At 39.1% G+C, this 25039-nt stretch overlaps 2 protein-coding genes across 6 annotated transcripts; both read left to right on the top strand.

Moving 5' to 3' along the window:
• Positions 1-1043: 1043 nt before the first annotated feature.
• Positions 1044-15443, top strand: si:dkeyp-72g9.4 (uncharacterized). Of its 5 annotated transcripts, none has more exons than XM_051678432.1 (3): positions 1047-1883; positions 10177-10300; positions 12074-15443. In XM_051678432.1, exon 3 carries the CDS (start codon positions 12076-12078, stop codon positions 12886-12888), a length of 813 nt encoding a protein of 270 aa, XP_051534392.1. In that variant the 5' UTR covers positions 1047-1883; positions 10177-10300; positions 12074-12075; the 3' UTR covers positions 12889-15443. The 5 variants fall into 5 exon arrangements, with proteins under 5 accessions (XP_051534396.1, XP_051534392.1, XP_051534391.1 ...); XM_051678431.1 differs by lacking the exon at positions 1047-1883 and adding an exon at positions 5926-6071; XM_051678433.1 differs by lacking the exon at positions 1047-1883 and adding an exon at positions 5926-6071 and having other exon boundaries at positions 12030-15443.
• Positions 15444-16315: 872 nt separating this feature from the next.
• Positions 16316-24773, top strand: kiaa1191 (KIAA1191 ortholog). The gene is made up of 9 exons (XM_051677864.1): positions 16316-16501; positions 17228-17307; positions 19409-19518; positions 19749-19942; positions 20143-20254; positions 20368-20492; positions 22632-22735; positions 22830-22984; positions 23819-24773. Exons 3-9 carry the CDS (start codon positions 19491-19493, stop codon positions 24028-24030), a joined length of 930 nt encoding a protein of 309 aa, XP_051533824.1. The 5' UTR covers positions 16316-16501; positions 17228-17307; positions 19409-19490; the 3' UTR covers positions 24031-24773.
• The last annotated feature ends 266 nt before the right edge of the window (positions 24774-25039 follow it).

The raw sequence follows: 25039 nt of genomic DNA, 5'->3' as shown, positions 1-25039 counted from the left end.
AACATATAATGCAGAAAACAATGCTTTAGAATTGGTGTCATTACGTAGTTTGACGCGCGCTTGACTCCACTGTTTACAGAGCTGACTCTGAGCTGACGGTGGCTCTGCAGACAGGGCGGAGTAAGGCAGTGCAGAGTTGAGTGGTCTCTTCTCGGTAAATTGCTAACTAGTTTGTGAAATACATACTGGAAAGTTATTAAAAAATGACCCCATCATTTGCCCTTTTCAATATAACAAATATAATGTTAACCCTGTCCCTGACAACCATGTCACTCATGTCTGTTTGCTGTTAGCCAGCTATAGTTTGTCAGTGCAGTCAGTAATATAGCAGATTGAAAGGTAAGCAGAGCATCTTTTTGCAGCTCAGCAGACAACGGTGCGGTGGTGGATTGTGTCTGTTGAGTGTTGATTTCACACTACGTTGTTACCTAGTTGGTGAGACACAATGCTGGCCCATCTTTTACTCTCCGTGGCAACGAGCTTATAGCTAACAAGCTAATCACGTAGCTACTTTCATTGCTTGTCAGCTGAGTGGAAGCTAATGTGTAAACATGTATTCACCAAGCTGTTTTGTTCAGGATTCACAGTCTAGACCCCCTTCAACCGAACAATTCCAGTCCCTGCATTTATATAATTTAATATTTAAAAGTCTGGTTTTCCACTGTTGAAAGTTTCCCCTGAACTTGTACAGCAGAATAAGGTGTAACATCGCTTGACTCGGCAGGTGTAAATGCTTCTTGTTTTACAACCTGCCAATAATTGACTGGAAGTATTAAAATAGTCAGCATTTGACTGATACTAAACAGTACTGATGTTTATTTAGCTATTTATTTTATTTGAAATTATTCTTTATTTTAATGGTCAGCAACTGTCTGATACTGAACATACAGTACTGATGTTTATTTAGCTATTTATTGTATTTGAATTTATTCTTTATTTAAATGGTCAGCAATTGACTGATACTAAACATACAGTACTGATGTTTTTAAGCTATTTAGTGTATTTTGATTTATTCTTTATTTTTTCAGTGTTCATTTCTAGAATTTGTTGACAATGTATAATAATAATGTCAAATATTCTTTGATAAAAATATTTGTTTAAGAAAGCAGCCTTCTGAGTACCTTTTGTTATGGGGTGTTGGGAGCCGCCCCTAGAGGGGGGGATATGTCACGTCTAGATGTGTTTTTGTTCATGTCTTTTATTTTAAAGTTTAGTTCCTGTTCCTGTTCAGGTCATGTGGTTTCATGTCATGTTATTTCCTGTTTCCATGCCATGTTTGTTCCTGTTTCCTTGGTCTTGTGATTTCATGTTTCCCTCCATGTTCATGTGTCTTGTTTTCATCGTTCTGTCTTGTCATTGGTTATCATTGTCATGTTTCTCCCTTGTACATGTATTTAAGCCTCATGTTTGCCATTGTCCATTGTCAGGTATTGTGAATGTAACTTTGTTGGATTGGTCATGTCATGTCATGTCATGTCATGTCAAGTCAAGTCAAGTTCATGTTTTTGTATTTTGTTCACATTGGGAGTTAAGGTTTTTGAATTTCATGATTGATAATAAACTGCACTTGGGTTCATCACACATCATCAGTAGCGGATTTAGGCCCAGTGCAACATCTTGCGGGGGGCGGCACAAGTTTGTTGTCGCAATGAACGAGAAAAATTGACCATGGATCATTCAAAACGGCAAACCTCCGGGGAATCACCGGTTGTAAAAACAAAGAAACCCCAAACAGAACAGAGTCTACAAGCAAAATGGGAAAGTGATAGAGTCCGTAATATAACCTGAATCAACATCGGCTTGGATTTTCAGAGGTAGCGACAACTCCGAGATCTGAAAGGATTTAAAAGCGACCCAGAGATGGCTTTCTTCTTACTCAACAGGTAAGATATTTTATTGATATGGTTTATGTCTGTGTGTGTAGTGAAATACAATAATTATACTGTAATCGGTGCAGAACATTTCACTTGCTAGCACACATGTGTATTTTTCTTTATAACTGCAATAATTTATTTAAATAAATCCTTTAGTCTTGGGCTTGCCAAGGACATGTGAGTGTTGAAATGATGTTGACCACTGGTTGGTAACAACGACAATCTATAAATGAGTTACTACCTTGCTCTATTTGGCCAGAATATCCTACAGTTATAAAAACTTTAAAACGTTTGACCTCATCAGACTAGCAATCATTATGTCTAATGTTAACGTACATTGCCTAACTTTTGTAACATCATTTATTTCAAAACATCAATGTTTCCAATAAGTCAAAACAACAATATAGGATATGGCACTTATCTGCTCAGATTACATGTTTTCAGATATCCGTCTTTTTCTTTCTTTCGCTATTTATTTGTCCATTTGCTCTGATAAGATGCCCTGTATCCTTGTGTACACCGGTGCCTCGAACCACATTCATCCACGCAGAAGAGCAGAGCCGAAGCACAACTTACGTCATTACCAAAACAATTTTCTTCCGCAAGACATATGCAGTTTTATTTTTTAACCGCTAGAAAAAGTTACATAGTGTAGCTTTAATATTTTCAAGTTCATGCTGAAACTAAATTATTCAATGTAGAAAGTACTTAATCTTTTCTGGTATATATACTTCACCACAAAATACTTTTTTTCAGTGAATATCATCATCTTCCAAATACCTTTTTGTAAAATCCTTTGAAAAACACGTTTTCATTTTTGTTCCAACTCAATAATGGTACCATGTCCATATTTGTAATATACCCAGTCCATCCGCATGCTTAATTTTATGTAATTACAGTGCAATTAGGGAGAAGCACTATCTAATCTATGTTTAATTAAACTAATCTAGTAATTATGTACTTTAAGGTGTTGTCAAATGTGAGTTGCATATATCTAAAGTAAATGCAGGCTACTGTATATGAGTTCAGCTGGCAATGCTGCTCACATTCTCACATACATTGTTTTTATGATCTGTAATACTCAGGTGGACATAAGCAGTCCATTATGGGAATATTACATATTCTTTTTTCTTTCTTTTTTTTCCCAAAGAATAATAAGTTGAAGAAGGCAATAAAAGCATGGAGTCACTTTTAATGTCGTCTTAGAGAAAATAATCTTTAATAACCCCGTAATGGAAAAGCAAGTATTTATTTATGTATAATAATTAAAGGTCTTGTGTGTGTAATTTGAGAATGCAGTCAATTTGCTATAAGTAAGGCATGTTGATTAAATTCCCCGGAAAGTGTAAACACGTTGGCTCTGTGGCGTTATCAAAACATTTCCCTGTTTGTTGGAGCATCCTGACCAGCCCAACATTGGCTCAACAATAGTGTTAGTTTGGGGTAGAAATATAGACTATGTTTGTCCAATCAATGGAAGACAGGGGGGTATTCTGTAAATAATTCTGTTTGGTGATGCTAGTGGCACAGAATAACTCACTTCCCCCTCATATGTGATGTTAGCGATCAGGGTGGATGGTAAAAGTCATGTTCTCACACAGGGGGTTGCACTCTAAAGAGGCTGCATGTGATAAACAAAACATGCACAGTTACGGATCAACCAGACCTTCCAGTTTACAGTACACTTAAGCTCCCTGTATATCCTGCAACAATACAGAGCACCTGTGTCACGTTGTTTACGACATTCGGCCTAGAGCTTGTGCATGCCAATGAGGTTGAAAACGACAAAGAATAAGACTGCTTGTAGATGCAAGCTTACTACCTTTGTAAATATTTATCCATAGGATTATTTAGAGATTTTTCATTATATTTGGACAATAATAAGCACTTTCACATCCCTAGATAATCAAAGTTCAAATAATGATATTAACTTTTGTAAGAAACGTATGTTTGTAAGTCTGTAAAATATACACAATTTAATCGCACACTAAGAGTGCCCTTTAAAGCAGTATTGGCAAGCCAAGAATAACATTTTCTCCAATTTAGATTCATTTTAGTCACATATGGAGTCATTGCATATTGATATCAAAACAAAAGATTGTAACTAGCAAAATAAATACAAGTGACTATCTATTCCATAAAGTACCAGAGGCTACGTATGATATCTATGTTATAATGGCAAGCAAGATCAGGGCAAAAGAGATCATAAATCTCATCTGATGACAATTGATTATTAAAACACTTTCTGTTGGGGAAAAACTGTTCACTCATTGAAAATCCTTTCAATGAATGAACAAAGTACAAAGTAACAACATAGCACATAGTTTGTTTTGGAAAACTTCAATAATCTTAATTGATGGAAAAGAATGTAAACCCATGCAGCTTGGCAGAGAGACACGTGTATTTCAAACCAAACATAAATCAGTGCAATATTAAATTTGATCTTCGTGTCTTAAATTGAAGCAGATGGGAGCAATCATCACATGTGATTCAGAGATATGCTCTGTGCTGGAAATGAAAGGAACGTGTGAATCTCTTCAAAGCACAAGATGGATAGATGAGAATATATCAGCCTGGTGTGACTGTAGTTCATTGAGGGCAACACAGTTCAGTTCCTTTCATTTTTTTGCACATGTTGCCATGGTTTTCTGCCTTCAAGCCCTGACTATCTGAGCTATTACAGACTTTTTTATTTTTACAAAGCACGTTATTGCATCTGTATTCTCAGGGTTGCATCTTTACTCATATTTCTATTCTTCTTTCATTTGATTCAGGTCGACCTACTTGGCATAAAATGACTCCCACTCTGTCTTGTTTATTTTCATTCTCTCCTTCTCCCTTTCATTTTCTTTTATGGATTTCTCTTTCCTAACTCTTTTAGGGGCATTGCTAGGTGGTTGGTAGGGCATAACTAAATGGCTGCTTTCTGGCCCAAGTCAACAGACCTTCCCAAGTTTCTATGACATTCTGATCCCTAGATATGTGTGGGGACCTTTTCAATGAAAGTCTATGGGATATTTTCAATTAATTTTGTTGTCTGTCAGGAAGATGTTTATATTCTGAAATAAAAATGATTTTGAATATAAACCATGAATTTATATTTGTTTCAAATAGATACAATTTGTTAGTAATCTAAATAATATCTAATTCGCATATTTTCATATCATAGGCTCAGTTGGTTGCACTGTCGCCTCACAGCAAGGAGGTCACCAGTTCAAGTCCTGACTCAAATTGACCTTTCTGACCTCTCAGTGTTCAAAGACATGTAGGTCAAGTGAAATGGAGACTCAAAAATTGGTCATTGGTGTGAATGTGTTTGTCTGTGTGTGTTAGCCCTGTAATGGACTGGCCATGTTCCCTGAGACAGCTGGGATTGGCTCCAGCAATACCTGTGACCTTATATAGGATGAGCAGCTAAAGAATGGCTGTCTTCTGTAAAAGAATGGTATCACCATTGGTATATAGGTGATGCTCTTTCCAGATTAAATGAGCTTGTGTTTAGTGTGAAAAACAAATCTATGTTCATATTTATAATCAAAAGGGAGATGCTGTATATCTACTGTACTCTACTATGTCTTTTATACCCATTTAGAATGGTTGTTTGGAATTTTCTACAAAACAGAAGGTTTAAAATCATGGAAATTTCTAGAGTATTTTTTATTTTATTTTTTTTATTTTTTTAGTTATGGTAGACTAAAATATTGGCTATATTTATTTGTGTGGGAACAACAGAATTTCAAATAAATACAATGTAGGAAATAATTTTTTAGCTAGCTTGCTATCCAAGACTTTATTTTTTAAAGAGGAAACATTTGCCTGCATCAGTTAACAAATTCGATTTGTTGTCAAATTTGATGGTAGCCTTTCATATTACCTCTGACCAGCAGTGATAAATGGAGTGGGATTATATTGAATTTAGCAGGGCTGGTGTGTCATTGTGTTGATCTTCAATGTGCTCCACCTTCCCTAATTCAAAACAACCTCCTCCCTCTCAACTCGTTCCTCCCTTTGGCTCTCTCTCTTTTTCTCACACCCTTCCTTGTCAGACAGTTTTGAGAGTGAACATTTATGTTTATGGCTTAAAAAGGCAGTCTAACCCATATGAAGTGTATGTTAATGGTATCACCTTTTAGGGGAAAAGTGCGACAGTTCCTCCAAAACTAGTGAACTATTCAGAACTACTAGCTCCAATAACAGGTAAAGGACTTTGCATGTTTACTTGTTGCATTTCTTGTATATTTCACTCATGTATGTTCATGGGCAGGTTAATCTACAATGAAAATTTTTATTTTTACTGTATAGCATAATACTTGCAATGTATTTTTGTTGAGATTTCCACTGTGCACAAATACATTTGGGCTTGTAAACATCTGAGGCAGCATTATCAGGTGGTGGTGTTTGTGTTTTAGGCACTCCCAAGTTTGCTGTCCATTCACAGCAACAAGTGCCTGACGAAGGTCATTTAGGGTTTCATATACCTGCAGACCTCACCGTATAAACACGGCTAAAAATTCTCTTCACTCAAGATAAGAGCACCATTCAGTGCCCCAAGGTTAAAATGGAGTTATATCTCTAAAATGACTCATAAAACAAACATTTGACTCGACAATTCCCTCTTTTTGGAAAAACAACTTTAGGTGAGCAGTGCACTGTATCGAAAAGTTAAAGGGATAGTGTAGAGCTGAGGAGGGCGGGGCCGGGTTGGAATGAGACACATCCGGTCCCCAATCAGCCTGATGGGGCGCGCGAGGGATAAAGGCGGCCGGGGACGACAGTTCGAGAGAGAGAGAATTACAGACAGCTGTGCTGTGTTTTTAGTTGTGTGTTTTTGGTTGGGTTTTTGGTTAATAAATTATTATTTAAGTTGTCTAGCCGGTTCTCGCCTCCTCCTTTCCTCTAAACCCCCTTACACTGGTGCCGAAACCTGGGAAGGAGGAGGGATTCCTGTCGCAGGATCCTCGACACTGCCGTCCACCCAGGGGAGCGCCGCTGCCGTCCGACAGGGGACGGAGTAGCCCGACTACCCGGACGTGGGGAACGGCCGCCGTCTGCGAGGCGATCGGGGACGGGACTCCCCAACCGCCTGGAGCGAGGGAGCCGCTGCCGGGGGCGGAGAAGTGCCCTGCCGTCTCCCGGGAACGCGGAGGGATCGAGAGAAGACCGCCGTCCGCGGGGGGGAGGAGGGAAGCGACTCCCCGACCACCTGGAGTGGTAGGGCCGCTGCCAGGGGCGGAGGAGAGTCCCCACGGGACGCCGGGAACGCGGAGGGGCGTTCTGTCCGCTGGGGGTCGGAGGTCTGACTCCGGTCCGCCCGGGGAGGAGCGGCTGCAGTCCGCCTGAGAGGGTGGAGTAGTGATCGAGGACCACGCGACGGCGCATCAGAGAACCGGTGAGTTTCTCTGATGCGCCGTCGCGTGGTCCTCGATCGAGGTATAATAAATTATATTTAATAAATTATTATAAATTATTATTTAAGTTGTCAAGCCGGTTCTCGCCTCCTCCTTTCCTCTGAACCCCCTTACGCTGGTGCCGAAACCCGGAAAGGAGGAGGGTGGAGTAGTGATCGAGGACCACGCGACGGCGCATCAGAGAACCGGTGAGTTTCTCTGATGCGCCGTCGCGTGGTCCTCGATCACTACTCCACCCTCCTCCTTTCCGGGTTTCGGCACCAGTGTAAGGGGGTTCAGAGGAAAGGAGGAGGCGAGAACCGGCTTGACAACTTAAATAATAATTTATTAACCAAAAACCCAACCAAAAACACACAACTAAAAACACAGCACAGCTGTCTGTAATTCTCTCTCTGTCGCCTCTCCGGGTGGGGGGGATCCTGCGACGGGAATCCCTCCTCCTTTCCGGGTTTCGGCACCAGTGTAAGGGGGTTTAGAGGAAAGGAGGAGGCGAGAACCGGCTTGACAACTTAAATAATAATTTATTAACCAAAAACCCAACCAAAAACACACAACTAAAAACACAGCACAGCTGTCTGTAATTCTCTCTCTCTCGAACTGTTGTCCCCGGCCGCCTTTATCCCTCGCGCGCCCCATCAGGCTGATTGGGGACCGGGTGTGTCTCATTCCAACCCGGCCCCGCCCTCCTCAGCTCTACAGATAGTTCACCCAAAACTGAAAGTTCTGTCGTCATTTACTCGTCCTCATGTTGTTCTAAACCCATATGAATTCCTTTCTTCCGTGGGACACAAAAGGAGATGTTTGGCAGAATATTATCCTCAGTCACCATTTGCTTTCATTTAATCTTTTTCCCATACAATGGGAGAGAATGGATACTGAGGCTAACATTCTGCCTTACATCTCCTTTTGTGTCCCACAGAAGAAAGTCGCTGTGGAACAACGTGAAGGTGAGTAATTGGGTGATTGGATTGGATTTAAATAAGCAGATACTTAAAAGCCTATGATTGGATCGTTATTGCAGTGATTAATATGTTTCAGCTGGCAACAGTTCTTTTAATCTTAACTGATGCAGTGTGTAGCTTCTCATTTCTTAAACAACCATGTTGGAAGACGTATCCCGTGGTCGTGGAAAAGAAGGGGCAAATTGTTGGCCTGCATCAAGCAAAGAAAACAACAAAGGAGATTGCGGAAATCACTGGAGTTGGATTAAAAACTGTCCAACGCATTATTAAAACCTGGAAGGATAGTGGTGAAACTGACGGTTCATGGAAGAAATGTGGTCAGAAAGACAATCTTGAACGATCAGAAAAAATCTACAGTAGAACTCACAGCTATGTTTAATAGTGTAAGAGCATTTCCACACCCACAATTCGATGAGAACTTACAGGATTGGGACTAAACAGCTGTGTGGCCACAAGAAAGCCACTTGTTAGTGAGGGTAATCGGAAAGAAATCGACTTCAATTTGCTAGGGAGCATAAAGATTGGACTATGGAGCAATGGAAAAAGGTCATGTGGTCTGATGAGTCCAGATTTACCCTATTCCAAAGCGATGGGCGCATCAGGGTAAGAAGGGAAGCACATGAAGCGATGCACCCGTCATGCATAGTGCCCACTGTACAAGCTTCTGGAGGCAGTGTTATGATCTGGGGTTGCTTCAATTGGTCAGGTCTAGGCTCAGCAAAGTTATGAGGCATTAAAATGAAGTCAGCTGACTACCTGAATGTACTGAATGACCAGGTAATCCCATCAATGGATTTGTTCTTCCTTGACGGCATGGGCATATTCCAGGACGACAATGCCAAGATTAATCGGGCTAAAATTGTGAAAGAGTGGTTCAGGAAGCATGAGGAATAATTTTCACACATGAATTGGCCACCACAGAGTCCTGACCTTAGCCCCATTGAAAGTCTTTGGAATGTGCTGGAGAAGACTTTAGGGAGTGGTTCGACTCTCCCGTCATCAATACAAGATCTCAGCCAAAAATTGATGCAACTCTGGATGGAAATAAATGTGACGTTGCATAAGGTTGTCGAAACAATGCCAAGACGAATGTGTGCCGTAATCAAAGCTAAAAGTTTTCCAACAAAATATTAGAGTATGCAACTTTTGTCAATATGTGTCAATATGGATTGGCTCCGATTTTGAGCACCAGTAAAAACTGACATGTCAATGTGAGATTAAGCTGTGCTTTAATCCGTATGTCAGTCTGTATGTTTAGCATCTATTATTCACAGGTAGGATTTACTGCCGCTTCCTTCAACCGATCTGGGGAGAGATTTTGTATTTTCTCTCCTTTTCTACCTCCTATTTCTTTTGTCCTTTACTTTCCAGCTGAAAAAAAAAAAAAAAAACAGCTGGTCACCATGTTGTGTTTTTGAATACTAGTCCACAACATGGGATGCTAGTGTGCTGATGTTAAAACAAGGCTATTTGACCATCTTAACCAGCAAAACTTCCTTTGAATAATCAGCATTATTATCGAAACCATACTGGTCGACTAGAATTTTTTCTGCTGAACAACATGGCTATGTGGGTACTCCAGCTGGACCATCACCAAACCAGCACTAACCGGCATAAACCAACCTAGAAATTGTGTGCTGCTCTTCTTTACTTTCACCAAGGTTTACCCTTTTTTCCCCTTCCTGTCATATCTATTCTCTTCTCCCCACCACATCAGTAAAATCCATTTTGCAAATGATTCTATACAGCACCAGGGATGGGAATGAAGGTGCTATTTTTAGCCCTGACCGAAGGAGGGGAGAGAGTGAGTTGCACGAGAGAGGGCAAGCAAGCAAACAGGCAAGCGAGAGAGAGAGAGAGAGAGAGAGAGAGAGAGAGAGAGAGAGAGAGAAGGGTGGAGAAAATCATTATTTGTGCTTTTTTTGTGTGTAGCAGCAGCAGTTAGAGGTTTCGAACGGAGGCAGGGAGTGGAGGCAGCACAGGGAAGAGGAGACGACTGAAGACAGAAGAGACCCATCGGCCATCACTACACCAGGCAACCAGAGACCCTGCACAGGTGGGACCTGACAGACATCAAACTCAAAACCAGGGGGAAGGAGAAATGACCTACACTGTGTTAGGACAGAAAGATATTTGCATAAAACCTGAAGACTTGACGCACACAAATCTGATGTGCTGTTGATGGAAAGTTGAGGTTGTTGATGAATAGTTGGCAGATAATTACATTATTGTTATTTTTAAAATAGATTTTGAATCTATTTTGGGATCAGATTCATTTAAAGCCATAAAGATTAGGGACAGGTCAAGAGATTCTTTGAATTTTATCAACTGTTATAAGAAACTGTGATGTGCCTGATGTCTGTCGTATGGGTCGTGTAAGGCAGATCTACTTTGATCTGGTAGATTTGTATCCTTTTTTTCTGTATGTTGTTTTATTTTTCTGTTTAGAACTGCGTAGGGGCATTTAAGGGCTCTGAAAATGCTAGTAAGGTTTAGGCAACAAAAATTAACTGAATATAGGTGCTGGATTGTTTACACTGGTCCTCCACAATAAAAAGGGATGTTCAAATGATTTGGGCATGGGGTGTGGGGAGGAGCTGGTTGTGTGCGCGCATGTGTGTGCGTGAGTGAGTGTGTGTGCATGCACTCCAATTGCTATGAAATCTGAGCACAGCCTGGGATGTGATGGGAAGAGGCGTTTCCATGGAGACTGGGCTTACACATATTCCTGTAATCAGTCCTTTCCATTATATGCATCGATTTCTGGAATTATAGTACAGAACATAAGAAATGATATGGCCTGTAATACCATGTTGTTCAATTATGAAAAAAAAAAACAATGGCATAGGTCATTAATTTCTTTTGAGCTAAAAACCAGCAAAATATGTGGGAGGAGTGTGTGAGTAAGCATTTGTGTATGCAAAGAAATTGCAATTTCAGAAATAATCTAAATGCAATTAGTGTTTTCATTATGCATGCAAAATCATGAAATGAATCTTAACGTAAAATATTATAAAATGTATGATCTGTCGTAACAATAACAAAATGTAAGGCTGCACTTATGGTGTATTTCATCAGAACCAAAGCAACATCAGAGTCACCCCTGATACTAGAGGCAAAGGTGGATTAGAGTTGGCATATTTTCGTATCGTGTCTTTACGCAGAATTTGGAGCTAGCACAGAGCCATCTCAAAGCAGCCTTAACTCGCCTGTGTAAAGATGAGTATGATCTCATCAAAAAACAAAAAACAAACAAAAAAAACAATGTGACTGGTGACATTTTTGCTAAATTACATTATGTGGTTCCTTAAACGTATAGCAGCAGTTCCGAGGTGAAATGTCCACTGAGTGGTGTTAAAAGTGAGTTTCTCCAAAACAGATAAGGTAAATGCTCTATAGAGTTTTAAATCAACAAAACCTACTTCCCTAACTTGAACCTAACCAATAGTTTCATAAAAAGCAAATCTAAAAGCAACCACACCATTTTGTGGTGGTTCTTTGACACTTTCAGCTTGCAAGTTGACTCATACCCCGGTCCTTTGCATCGCAAGTGCAACACTCTGCACAATTTGATTGCACTCAAACAAGCTTATCGTAAAAGTGTTTTGATGTCAAGGGAGCATTGTGTGAGGAGAATATATAATCTACCGTTTTACTTGTGATTTGTGTGAAAGGAAATAAGTTATTGTTTTAGCGTCTCTAGTGTTCATTTCACCAGGAAACTGCCATGATGCGTAGATCGAGCCACATAAAAATAATTTTCCGTGTTTTCTGAAACCTTGTAGGTGAAGACGCATTATGTGATGACCCACTATTTCCACTTTTACAGACATGCGACCAAGGTCCAGATTACTGGCGAAACGAGGCCTTCCCACCATCAGGGAGGGCTATGAGGAACTGGTGCAGGACCTGAACCAGACTAACAGCCAACACACTACCACACAGGACTACTTCCTTTCCATTTGCCATCTGGCCCGGCCCACCTTCCCTTTGCATGAGCCCGACTGTGACATCCTTTCCATCGGCCCTTTGGACTCCCCAAAACCCTGCTTACGACTGCACAGCTTGTGCCAGCATCTGCAAACTCCACAGCCGCACACCTCCACAAATAGCGTCCACACTGTTCAGCAAGCCCACAAAGAGCAAAACATCGCCAGATCTGCTCCTTCAGAACCACTGCAGGCCCAGGCCCCAAAGGAGGGCAATGGATGCAGAGGTGACGGCCCAGGCCCTGCGGATCCACTAGAGTACCTCTACAGCCACAGAGGCGCACTAGCGCTCTCCACCAGGAGGGGGAGCATTCCTCCCCGCAGGCCACGCAGTGACACCTTTCCAGGCGTCTCGTCTGCACCTGACACCCATCGCAAAGGCAGCTGTCCTGAGCTGTGCTTGGCCGAGACTGTCACTACGGCAACAGTCCTGCAGCGGTCACCGCTCAACAGGAAGAAGCTGGATGACAGTAGCCTTGCTGCTCGCAATGGCGTGCCCAACAATCTCAATTGCACCCCTGCTGGATGGAGGGGAAAGAGCAATTGCTGCATGGACAAACAGACCATTGTGTCCCACTGGATCACAGAGTGCCGCAGTGCGTGGAAGGAGGCCCGCATTCATGCATGCATGCTGCCCACCATTGCTGAGAAGTAATCTATGCATGCAACACTTGTAAAATGAGAAAGTTGAACAGGACAGGCAAACATCACAGACAGTAACGTGGAATATTGTGGAATTATGACTTTGCACTGCAGGTTTATATGCATATACATTTTTTAAACCTATGACCCCATAGATTGTGCCGTGCACCACACCTTAGTGCAGAGTTACAATGAATGTCGGTTATAAGACTGAGACAGTCTAGTAATGTCCAGTCGTGATCAATAAATGCACTGATTGTTGGATGCCTTTAACATTGTTTAGTGATGTTTAAAAGAAAAAAATTAAAGAAACATTTATCATCACAATTTCAGTTCTAATATAGAATATTCAATACAATAGTTTAAAGGAGAACTGCATAATATTCACAGGTAAGCATCTCACTGCGTCTAAAAACATATATAGCTGGTACTACTTTGAAGACCCAGCTTGTGGCAAATTTGTAAATTAGGCAGCTACTGAGATGCAGAATTAATACACCATGCTTCCAAAACTACATCATCATACATTTGATGGAAATCCAAAATTCCAAGATCTGCAAACAATTAAGTGGTCGAAAGGAATAGAGTACTTATGCCTAAATACAAAAATTCTCTGGGCCTGTGTAGCACAGTGGTAAAAGACGCTGGCTACCACCCCTGGAGTTCGCTAGTTCGAAACCCAGGGCGTGCTGAGTGACTCCAGCCAGGTCTCCTAAGCATCCAAATTGGCCCAGCTGCTAAGGAGGGTAGAGTCACATGGGGTAACCACCTTGTGGTCACTATAATGTGGTTTGTTCCTGGTGGGTCACGTGGTGAGTTGAGTGTGGATGCCGCGGTGGATGGCATGAAGCCTCCACACGCGCTATGTCTCCGTGGCAACGTGCTCAACAAGCCACGTGATGAGTGGGTTGACGGTCTCAGACACGGAGGCAGCTGGGATTCGTCCTCCGCCACCCGGATTGAGGCGAATCACTACTCGACCACGAGGACTTAAAAGCGCACTGGGAATTGGGCATGCCAAATTGGGTGAAAAAGGGGGAAATCCCCCCCACCCCAAAAAAATCTCTAAATCTCTCCTCTCCACATACAGAGATGTTCAGATCATAATAAATATTGGAGACATCATATCTAATTATTATTTTGATATTCATTTGATGTCTTAACAGCAAACTCCTCCTGGTTCACCTATATGGAAGTATATTAATGACAAATGTATTTAAAACAAAAAACATGCTTGCATTTTGAGGGGGTTCAATTTTATATGGTTGTATATTAAAGCTGTGAATATTTCAATTGAAAACATTTAGCACAAACTTTCATCATTAAAAATTCAATAATAAATATTCTCCTTCCAAAAAAGTCTGTATCATCAAATTTCATCTTTTATTATTCAACAGGTAATATTCAGTCCACTATATTTAGCTTTGCAAATTTGCCTCCAAAAATTAAGTGGTTACAATTCGGTTGGAAGTTGAACCTTGTACTACCTAGTAGTGAAGCCTAGTAGCAGAGAGTAAAGATTGTGCATCGACACTCAACTGCTTTTCCTGCAATGCCAGGATGTGCAAGGTTGAATTTCCAACTGAATTTTAACCACTGAAATTTTAAAGGTGAATTTGCAAAGTGAAATATAAAAGACTGAATTTTACCTGTTGAATAATAAAGATTAAATCAAATTTAAAATGTATTTATTTATTTATTTATTTATTTTTGGAAGGTGAATATGTATTATTGATTTTTAATTATGAAATTTTGTGCTAAATGTTTTCAATTGAAATATTCACAGCTTAAATATACAACCATATGAAACTTCATCCCCCAAAAAATGCAAGCACTGTTAATACAATGCGTTTATTTTTCAATTAGTACAATTCAGTGTGCCTCTGAAAGACATTGTCATTAAAATTCTTCCATACCACCTAATATATCACTATTTACTGAAACAAAAAGGGTATGATCAAGGACAGGCCCAATGCATGTTAAATGTTTTGGGCTATGATAATTCATCGTCATCTACTGACTGCAAAGGCAACATTGTTTATGCTCGGGCTCTTGTTTCCAAGTTCAACCAATGGAGCATGGTGTTTCCACTTGCAAGCACAAATATCAGCTTTAGAAATGACTGTAGTCCAGTTGGAGGATAAATAAAGGGACATGATAACATTTTCTGGTAAGGAATCACCTTCAGTTCATCAATGGACCATAGAATAAAAAATCCAACCCTAATATATCATTCTGATATTTTGATTTTGACACTAAGCCAATGTGGAACTGCACTGTTATCATGATTGGACTGTTTGTACACATCCAGAAAATCATGTTTCACTGCATTGATTTGATGTTCCAATATTTTGATCATTTTACTGTTAGAAAATAAATAAGTGGTTGCATGTGACTTTGAAAATTATTTTGTATTCATGCATATGAAGTTTCTGTAAATTATGGATGTAATGATTTGAAAAAACTGTATGTTACACTGTATGAGTAAAGAAAATCTGTCGTTTGTAAATTTTCAGCAACCTTGTACTTTCTTTTCCACTTTTTTAAATGAATAAAATGTCTGTGATAAAACAGAAACATAAAAGTTTGGATGTGGTATTTTCTTGTGGATCCGCTCAATGACCAACAAAAATGGACTGACAATTGTTAGCAGTCTATCCCATTAGCTAGCTCTAATATTGCATTATAGTATATAATATTGTATCAACCTGTAAATTATAGAGCTTATTCTTTATATCTAGCATTTGTAGTTATGTAAATCTTGTAGATAAACCAAAAAAAAAAAAAAAAAAAAAAATTATAATAACCTAGGGTGATATCAGACACAATCCACAAAACATGAACTATATTCTAATGTAAATAAATCAATAAATAACATTAATCTGAAAGGAATTAACAAGTACACGAATATCCAAAAAAGGAATGCATGTGGATTAGTAATGAATATATGAGTAGATGTATCAGGTCATATGTAAATTTTTGCTAAATGTCAAACTTTATATGACAAAATAATACCTACGATGCTATTTGAGTGATTTCAGATTGATTATCTTGTATTTTATGCTTACATAGAATGATTTTATAATTTGAGGCACTTGTTTAAAACAAGAGTTGACTGATGGCTGGGGCAGAGTGAAGACGTCTAAAAACCACAGGCCAATTAATTGGTCAGTAAATGAACAGTTTAAGCTACAGAGTCCGTAACCGTTCAAGTCTTACTGTGTCGGATCGTGTGCAAACTGTACTAAACCACCCAATCAACTGAACAGACTTATCAGATGTGTGATTATTTGAAGGTGACACCGTAAATATTCATGTAAATAATTATTTTAAATCCGCTAGTGTAGATCTTTCACTGCCCCGTGTGGCTAGTTCAGTTACTACAACAGCTGTTGTGATTCTCAGATCGGAAGTATCGCGAGATTACACGAGACTTTCGGCCACAGCTGTGTGGCTGCTGCTGGTTCATTGTCAGAGACCCAAGTTAACGGAAGTTATGGCAGACGCACGGACAAACTCTTTCGAAACATCTTCGATGTGTATTTTAACCGTTCGGTTACAGCTGCCTTCAGTAGATCTTCAGGACTGTTAGCTGCTGTAGAGGAGGCGCGTGAACACTTCAGAAGGTAAAATCAAGCGATTTGCGCTCTGTGTGAGTGTGTGTGTGTGTGGAGCTCGCGAGCGCGTCCCTCAAACCGGTTTCAAGTCGCCGAAACTGGATTGAACAGCCAGTGCGTTTATTTACATATCAATCAACGTACAGCGCCGTACTTTACAAACTCGAGGCATGGCATTCGGTCAGTTGGTCATTATTCATCTTCTGTTTACAAACCTGGACGGAATAACGTTTGTTAAAAAACGGCGATATTAAAATCTGTAGTGTGTATGCAGATCATGTAGCGAAGATCAGTGCAAAGCTAGTGAGCAGCATAATAAAACATCATCCGCCCAACGTCTAGTACTCCTCATTGATTCATTAGTCCTCAAATAACAGAATGCAGTCTTATAAAGGACCGCGTTTAGCTGCATTTGTAAACTATGTCGCCTGCAGGTCTGCATGGTATGAAGTTCATTGACCCCTGCAGCAGTAAATCACAAATGTTTCTTCTGTATCTTTGTGTTGTCTTTAGTCAAAACAGCTGCTCTACTGTGTCGAATCATACTGTTTTATAATAATTAATGACAAGTTTCATATTTAGATTTTGCATCTCAGTGTTGGATTATGAAAAGCTCTTATTAGATAGACATGGTCATTGTGGTTTAACTTTTGATGTTTTGTCGTCTTTTGTTTTAATTTGGCTAGTTTATGTTGTCCTCAGTCATAACAGTCCCATGTTTTGGTTCTTCTCCAGCTCTCTGTGTTTCTTACTGGCCGTGTTTTTCCCGGTGTCCTACAATGCTCAGTGAGCAAACTTTAGTTTGCAAGAGTCTGGTAAGTAATGTCAGATTGTTTCACATCATGTTTGAGAAAACTATGGCAATTAAAAGAATAAATGGCACTCGTATACATTCTTACAATTACTCTTAGTTTAGGGGTTTAAACAAACTCTTAAATTTGTACTGCTTTTTGAGATGACATGGGGTAATACTTACAGATAGAGCCCGACCGATATGGGATTTTGAGACCGCTTACCGATATGGTGGCCGATATAGTTAATTTTTGAGCTGGAATGAAAACAGACCTTTTCTATGTGGATTGTGCACCGATTTTGCACCGATATGACTATGCAAAGGTACTCATAAGGCTGCTTTCTTAAATATTTTTATCAAAGAATATTTGACATTATTATTATACATAGTCAACAAATTCTAGAAATGAACACCTGAGAAAATAAAGAATAAATAAATATACAATAAATAGCTTAATAAACATCAGTACTGTTAGTATATGTCAAATGCTGACCATTAAATAAAATAAATAAAAATAAAATAAATAGCTAAATAAATATCAGTACTGTTTAGTATGTCAAATGCTGACCATTAAAATAAAGAATAAATAAAAATAGAATAAATAGCTAAATAAACATCAGTACTGAATGTTTAGTATCATTCAATGGCTGACCATTAAAATAACGAATAAATAAAAATAAAATAAATAGCTAAATAAACATCAGTACTGTTTAGGATCAGTCAAATGCTGACCATTAAAATAAATAAAAAATAAAATAAATAGCTAAATAAACATCAGTACTGTATGTTTAGTATTAGTCAAATGCTGACCATTAAAATAAAAATAAAATAAATAGCTAAATAAACATCAGTACTGTTCAGTATCAGTCAAATGTTGACTATACTGCCGAGTCAAGAGATAACAGCGGCAGCGGTGTTACACCGTATTGTGCTATACAAGTTCAGGGGAAACATTCAACGGTGGAAAACGAGACTTTTAAATATTACATTTTATAAATGCAGCGACTGGAATTGTTCGGTTGAAGGGGGTACCAAACTGTGAATCCTGAACAAAACAGTTCAGTGAATACATGTTTACACATTAGCTTCCACTCAGCTGACAACAATGAAAGTAGCTACGTGATTAGCTAGTTAGCTATAAGCTCAATTCTAAATCATTGTTTTCTGCATTATATGTTCTGAAAAAAGTTTTCATATTGGCGCATACCGTTAAAATATACGCCGATACCGATATATCGGTAGGGCACTACTTACAGACTTCGATTATCGCCTTGTGAAACTGATAAAATGGGTGTAAAAATCTCATAGACTTGGGCTACATTGAAAGAAGGACAAAACTTGGGATGGGAATCGTAAGGAATTTAATGATTCTGCTTCCTTGCAGTTCCATTAATTATTCTTTTTGTAGCCTACTTTTTTAGGAAGAAATATAAGAAAAAGAAAGACAATTTTTATTGGATTTACTGCCTTCAGCAGCCTGTTACCATGTAATAAGATGATTTCATATATTTAAGGGATAACTCACCCAAAAATTTAAATTCTCATTATTTACTCACACATGCCATCCCAGATGCGTGTGTCTTTCTTCAGCAGAACACAAACGAAGATTTTTAGAAGAATATTTCAGCTCTTTAGGTCCATACAATACAAGTGAATGGTGACCAGAACTTTGAAACAGATTGATATTTAAGTCTCTTTACTATAAATTCTCATCCCTGCCCAGTAGATGGCAGTATGCACAAAGAATGTGAATCGCCAAAAACAAAAGAAGAAAGTGAAAGTGGAGATTTATAGTAAAAAAGAACTTAAATATTGATCTGTTTTTTACCACATCTATCATATCACTTCTGAAGACATGGATTTAACCTCTAGAGTTGTATGGATTAATTTTATTCTGCCTTTATGTGCTATTTGAATGTTGGCCACTTATTTTATGGTAATGATATTTTGTGACCAATTGCTGAAACTGACGCTGAGGAGTCGGGTATACGCTATACCAGATGATTACAGAACTGTGTCGCTTTAATTATTAATCAGAGACTGGCAGTTGATTATTTGCCCCTAGCCTGAAATATTGCTTGGTTAATATGTCACTTACTTATTCCTCTTGATTTCCTCTACAGATTTGATCCAGTCTCTCATCTAATTGGGTTAACCAGCCTCTCTTCACATTTTGGTCCAACACAAACACTTCATTCAGTTGCTATGGTGTCCAGACCTGGAGACCTTCCAGGTAAAGAAGAAATGCCTGTTTCTTTGCCACTTGGCAATGCAGAAAATGAACTTCAAATAGACTTTACTTGTAAAGAGTTTATACCAATTGAACATAACGTATTGAATCATTTTAATCATCATTTTTCTGTTTTAATATTCTTAATATTTCTGTTTCTCCTTTTAAACACATCAGTCTGTGTCTGTTTGAACTGAATGTTGTTGACACAGTGCTGTACTCTTTTACCTCAGCCTTGGAAGCAGGTCCTGGCGTCACAGAGGGTCTCCTCGGAGGGATGTCCATCCCCATTGGGATGACCCGCCGAGCTCTCAGCTATGACGATAACCTAGAGAGGCCTATGTCTTCACCTCCAACTGACATTAATATTAACAACCTGTGGAGGAAACCTGTTATCCCTGAGAGGAAGTTTGCACGACTGGCCGAGGTGTGTTTTCATTTGTTTTCCTATGATTCGCCAGCCTCTTTGAAGGCTGCACCAGGCATATTTAGTTATGCAGTGTGTGCTAATGTTCTAATTTTTTACCTGACCTAACATGATTGAGAAACACAGTACAGTCCAATATGAGGTTTTGATTTTGTAGCCTAGTGCTGACATTTTCTCTGGTATCCCCTTTATATGTGTAGGAGGATGAGTCAGATGGAGGGGTGAAACAAAGTGTGAACTTTGAATCCTCTAAAGCTCCGGTCCCTGTAGTCAAAGCCAAAGCCTCGTCTGTCATGAACTCTCTCATCATCAGTAAGAACTACAAACTTTATGAAGACTATATTTGACAGTGTGAAATGTTGTTTAGGGGTGATCATTGTATCATTTGAGGTCATCGTAATTGGAGCTGTTGATTTCTGTTGTAGAGCAGACCCAGGAGAGCATACTTAAGTTTGAGAAGCAGGCTGGACTGACAGATACGGGCTACACTCCACACAAAGGCCTGACTGCTGAAGAGGCCCGTTACCATCGTCTGGCTGAGTCAATGCATGTAAGAAGATTTGCCCTATACATTAGAGTCACATAGCAACAAGTTTAAGTGGTCTTATTTTCAATTTATTTAACAATTTTTATCCACACTTTAATATGAATTATACCAACATAGGGTACTTTACCTTGCATTATCATCTTAGAGGAATAGTTCACACAAATATGAAGATTTTGTCATTTACAAATGTTATTTCAAACCTATACGATTTTCTTTCTTTTGCAGAACATAAAAGAAAATAAGTTAATGGCAGACAGTACAAACTATGTATCAAATTCTGCCAACAGGACATTCATTAAATTATTTCCTTTTGTCATATGGGTTTGGAACAACATGAGGGTGAGCAAGGCCAAGTCTACACCAGGGTCGGAAATTAATGGGGGCTCGGGGCAAAAATGTCACCTAACTTGACAAAAATGCCCCCAAAATTCAAAATTAGGGGGCAAAAAATGTCCCAGCGATGAGTTCCTGTTATGTTATTAAAATCATCTTATATAGTTACAAATAAATACATCGCAATCTTCATTTGAATTTACGTGGAATGTTATTTGCAGTGCGCTGTCCGTCGTGCAGATGTTGCCGAGAGGCAGATCATCGCACCATCGACGCGCACAGACGGGCACTCCGCATCAGTTCAGTGTCGTGCTCCCATGCTAAATTCCCTGGCCATTTACTCCTCTCATTCAAAATAAACTGTTCTTGTGACTAACACTCACTCCCTGTGCTATACTTCCCTGCTCATCAGCCTATCTTACTTATCTCAAAAATCTCCTCACCTGCTAGAGGCAAAAAGTGCTGGAGGGATGGATGTTATTTATTTAGAAAGTTAATCAGGTATGGGGAGTCACACAATATAATGTAACTAAATGCTACAATTTACTTAATAATATTAGTATGTTAATGAATCTGGGTATGTTAAATTACCTGATGTTAAATACAACTTTATTAATTATACAATAATCCTCTGCTGCATTAAATTAGTTTTGTAGGCTGTTTTAAGTTAATAGCCAAAATATTTGGAAATATGTGAATGAGGGACAAAAGTGATCCAGGAATGTGTTTCAGTCACAATACACATTATGCACTGAAGAGATCTAGCAAAATTTAATTATTGAAACATACCTGTTGATATTTTAACTAAAATATTCCCATATCAATTTACATTGAATCAAATCCAAATTAAATCTATAAATCAATGCGAATATTCAGCCCTACAAATATTAGTTAAGGTTGATTTAATTTGTAGGTAACAGCCTACAGTATCTCATTATTCAAATTTGATTAATTGATTAAATTGAAGTACTTGACATAAAAGGATGACACAGAGTAATTTTATAAGGTTAGAAAAAAATGCCCCTAGAAAATCCCAGAGGGCAAATATTGCTCCCTGATGGTCCACGCTAATACGTTTTCATTTGAAAACGCATTAATCTCACTACATTTTGGCCTTCCGTCCACACTGAGATGGCGTTTTTGCCCAGCGAAAACTGAGCTTTTCGAAAATACTCTCCCAAGTAGATACATTTGAAAACACTGTCTTCACATTGTGGAGTGGAGAGGGAAAACGGAGATATTCGAAAAAGACGAACGACATATTTGTTGTCATGTAATCCATTCAACCCAAAACAATCAAGATTGTGCCCTGTGTTGTAGCACCGTTGTTGTGCCTGCTATTCACTTTGATAGCGTTGTTAAAGATAAATGTTACTGCGCACAACCTTCACATTGCTTTGCTTCAAAGGCGACGGGAAGTTTACTCTGTTGTCCAGCGATGAAACAGGAGGACAGTTGCGTTTCAGACTGTACGTAGAAATGACGCAACGCTTAAGGGTTTTTTTTTATTATTATTGTTGTTGTTGCATGCACAGTAAGGGGATTTAAGCAACTTTTGGAAAACTTTTGAAAATGGCAGTGTGGACAGTGAGCATCTTCAAAATGAAAATGTCGCTTTCAAATTTATCCGGATTAATGTGGACATAGTCTAAAAGATGAATGAGTTTTCATGTTTGGGTGAACTATTCCTTTTAAAAAATGTAATTGTTTCCAAAGTGAATTTAGCCTTAGTAACAAGTTTCACCTTGCTATTAACCAGTCATAGTTTTCCTTGTTTTAGATTTGTAAACTGTGTTTGGGATGTTGTAGAAACTTCAAATGCAAAGTGTGGATGCCAAGGAAGAGAAACAGCCCTCCTCTAGTCAGTCAACGCCCTCCGGGACCCCTCAGTCATCACCTAAACAGAAACGCAGGTACTGAACAAGTCATCAGCTTGACAGTGACATTTGCATTGTATCTATCATTGGACTGAAATGAGGTGTGTGTGTGTGTTTATGTGTGTGATAGGGGCTGGTTCAACAGTCAGGGATCCACTGCCTCCCTTACAGGCTCTGAAATGAGCACCAGCTCCAGTGTAGACTCTGCTGCAGGTGATGGAGCTGTAGAGCGCTGGAGTGCTTTTGGACCTCGACCTCAAGTCAATAAGTCCACCACTGATCCAGGTACAGATTAAGCTTTAACAGGGACATCACACTATGCACATTTACATATACGGAATCCACAATGCATATTCTTTAATTGTAAAAAAAAAAAAAAAAATTATGACTCACATAAATAATCAATTTTAACAATCTATGAAGCAAAGAAGCAGTGTGCTTGACTCAGATAATGCCCATGTTACCATTCCTAAAGCACAAGGGACATGATACCAGTAGATTGTGGCTTCAGATGGTTTTATCATAGTAAGTTGCTCTCAATCTTCATGCCACCATGTACCTACAGTTGACTGCTGAATTATTCAGCTGGATAGCATGGTACTAAGAATAAGCGCCAGATGTTAATCACATTACCGTTTCTACTCTCCTCAAAGACAGATTGCAAACAACGAGTGTTTAAATAAAAGATTAAAATGAATGTCAGACATTCTAAACCCTCATTTATACATTTCAACTCTAAAAGATGATTGGATTAGCCACGTTCAAAGCTAATATATGCAAATATCAGTTGAATTCTATTTTAAAGCTGAAGCGTATAGCACCACCAAAAGGAATTGCAGAATTCATTCATTGTTTAGACCCGCCAGCTACTACTCATGTTATTCCAAAGCACTTTATCTGTGTTTACTGACCATAGCGGGAACAAACCTGTTTTAGAACTGTTGACAGACACAAGGTCCAATGCAACAGAAAGGTATAAAGCTCTGCATAGATTTTTACTGTCATGAGTACACTGCTTCGTTGTTAGTTGAATCATCAAATGATGCACTTCACCCTCTATCATGAAACAGTACAGTGCTGACACACCAGGCTGAACTATCACTCCTGTGTGTTCCTCAGGGGGTTTTGCTCTGCAGTCCTATAAGGGAGCTCAGAAACCAACCCCAATGGAAGTGATGAAGGCCCAGGCCACCCGCCTGTCCGAGGACCCCTCCAACTTCAAACCTCCCCCTAAGATGGAGATCCCCACCATGGAGGGGAAGACACAGACGACCCGACCTCACAAACTTAAACGCCGGGACATGAACGTGCTTACGCCCTCAGGATTCTGAGAAGAACTCCTAATCACCACCTCAGCTTGTACACATTGTGAACCTGTAGCTGGTCTACCCTCTGAATCATCTGTGCTATCTTGCTGATGGGTTACTGCAGTATTAAATGCTTTTTCCCCCATCCAAGAGGATACGATGCCCGCATTCTCTATAGTACCATTTTCTTAGTGTCTAATAAGTGTTAGTCCCCAAATGACATATTGTTTGTGTGTGTATGATCGGACACTTTTGTTGTCAGCCACTTCTTTTCCGTTTAATTTATCGTTAAAAGTGTCACTTAAATTTAGGATGTGAGAGAGTGTGTGTGCCTTGATGTTTTTGTGTCTTGTGGTGTGATTATTAGTTTACTTGCACGTTAACGCTGACTATGATCAAATACTGATGCACATCATGAACTTGTTAACAAATACATTTCTGCCATATTCATTAATGATATTGTGGTTTCCTGTGTATCATCAGTACACAATGGGTTCAGTGATAACTTAATTCTTTAAGTCTTAGCTGTTGTGTATTATGAAGTTTAAAGCATTGCTTTGATGCGATCATGTTGAGGATGGTCTAACGAGGGCACTAAATTGACTGAAGGCTGAATTTTTTGGCTAAAAACTTTATTAAAAGTGGCTGCTCTGCACAGAGGATTTGTTACAAGTAAAAAAAAATTGTTTAAATTATTTCGAAAGATTAAATGCATTTACTGTGATCTTGTTGGATCTGCAAAAACATGAATAAATAAATACAAATAATGCCATCTTGCTCTTGATTTTTGTCAATGTCACTACTGCCTAATATTTTTGCTAATAGTTATGCGTTCAGTTCATAATTGCATACTATCATAGTACTCTTTCTATTTCTGCCATAGTATGCGGTTCTAAGTTTAGCCATGGCCTTTTGAATGCTGTCTGTCAGTACTGACCCTTTTTGTAGTACCCTTATGAAAATAAACCATGTTTTAACTACAGTTACCATAGTTTAACCAGAAATGGGAGGGTTACTTTTCAAATGTATTCCA

The sequence above is a fragment of the Myxocyprinus asiaticus genome, chromosome 38, assembly GCF_019703515.2.
Source record: "Myxocyprinus asiaticus isolate MX2 ecotype Aquarium Trade chromosome 38, UBuf_Myxa_2, whole genome shotgun sequence".
Lineage (NCBI taxonomy): Eukaryota > Metazoa > Chordata > Actinopteri > Cypriniformes > Catostomidae > Myxocyprinus > Myxocyprinus asiaticus.
This window is presented reverse-complemented; position numbering and strand designations above follow the sequence as displayed.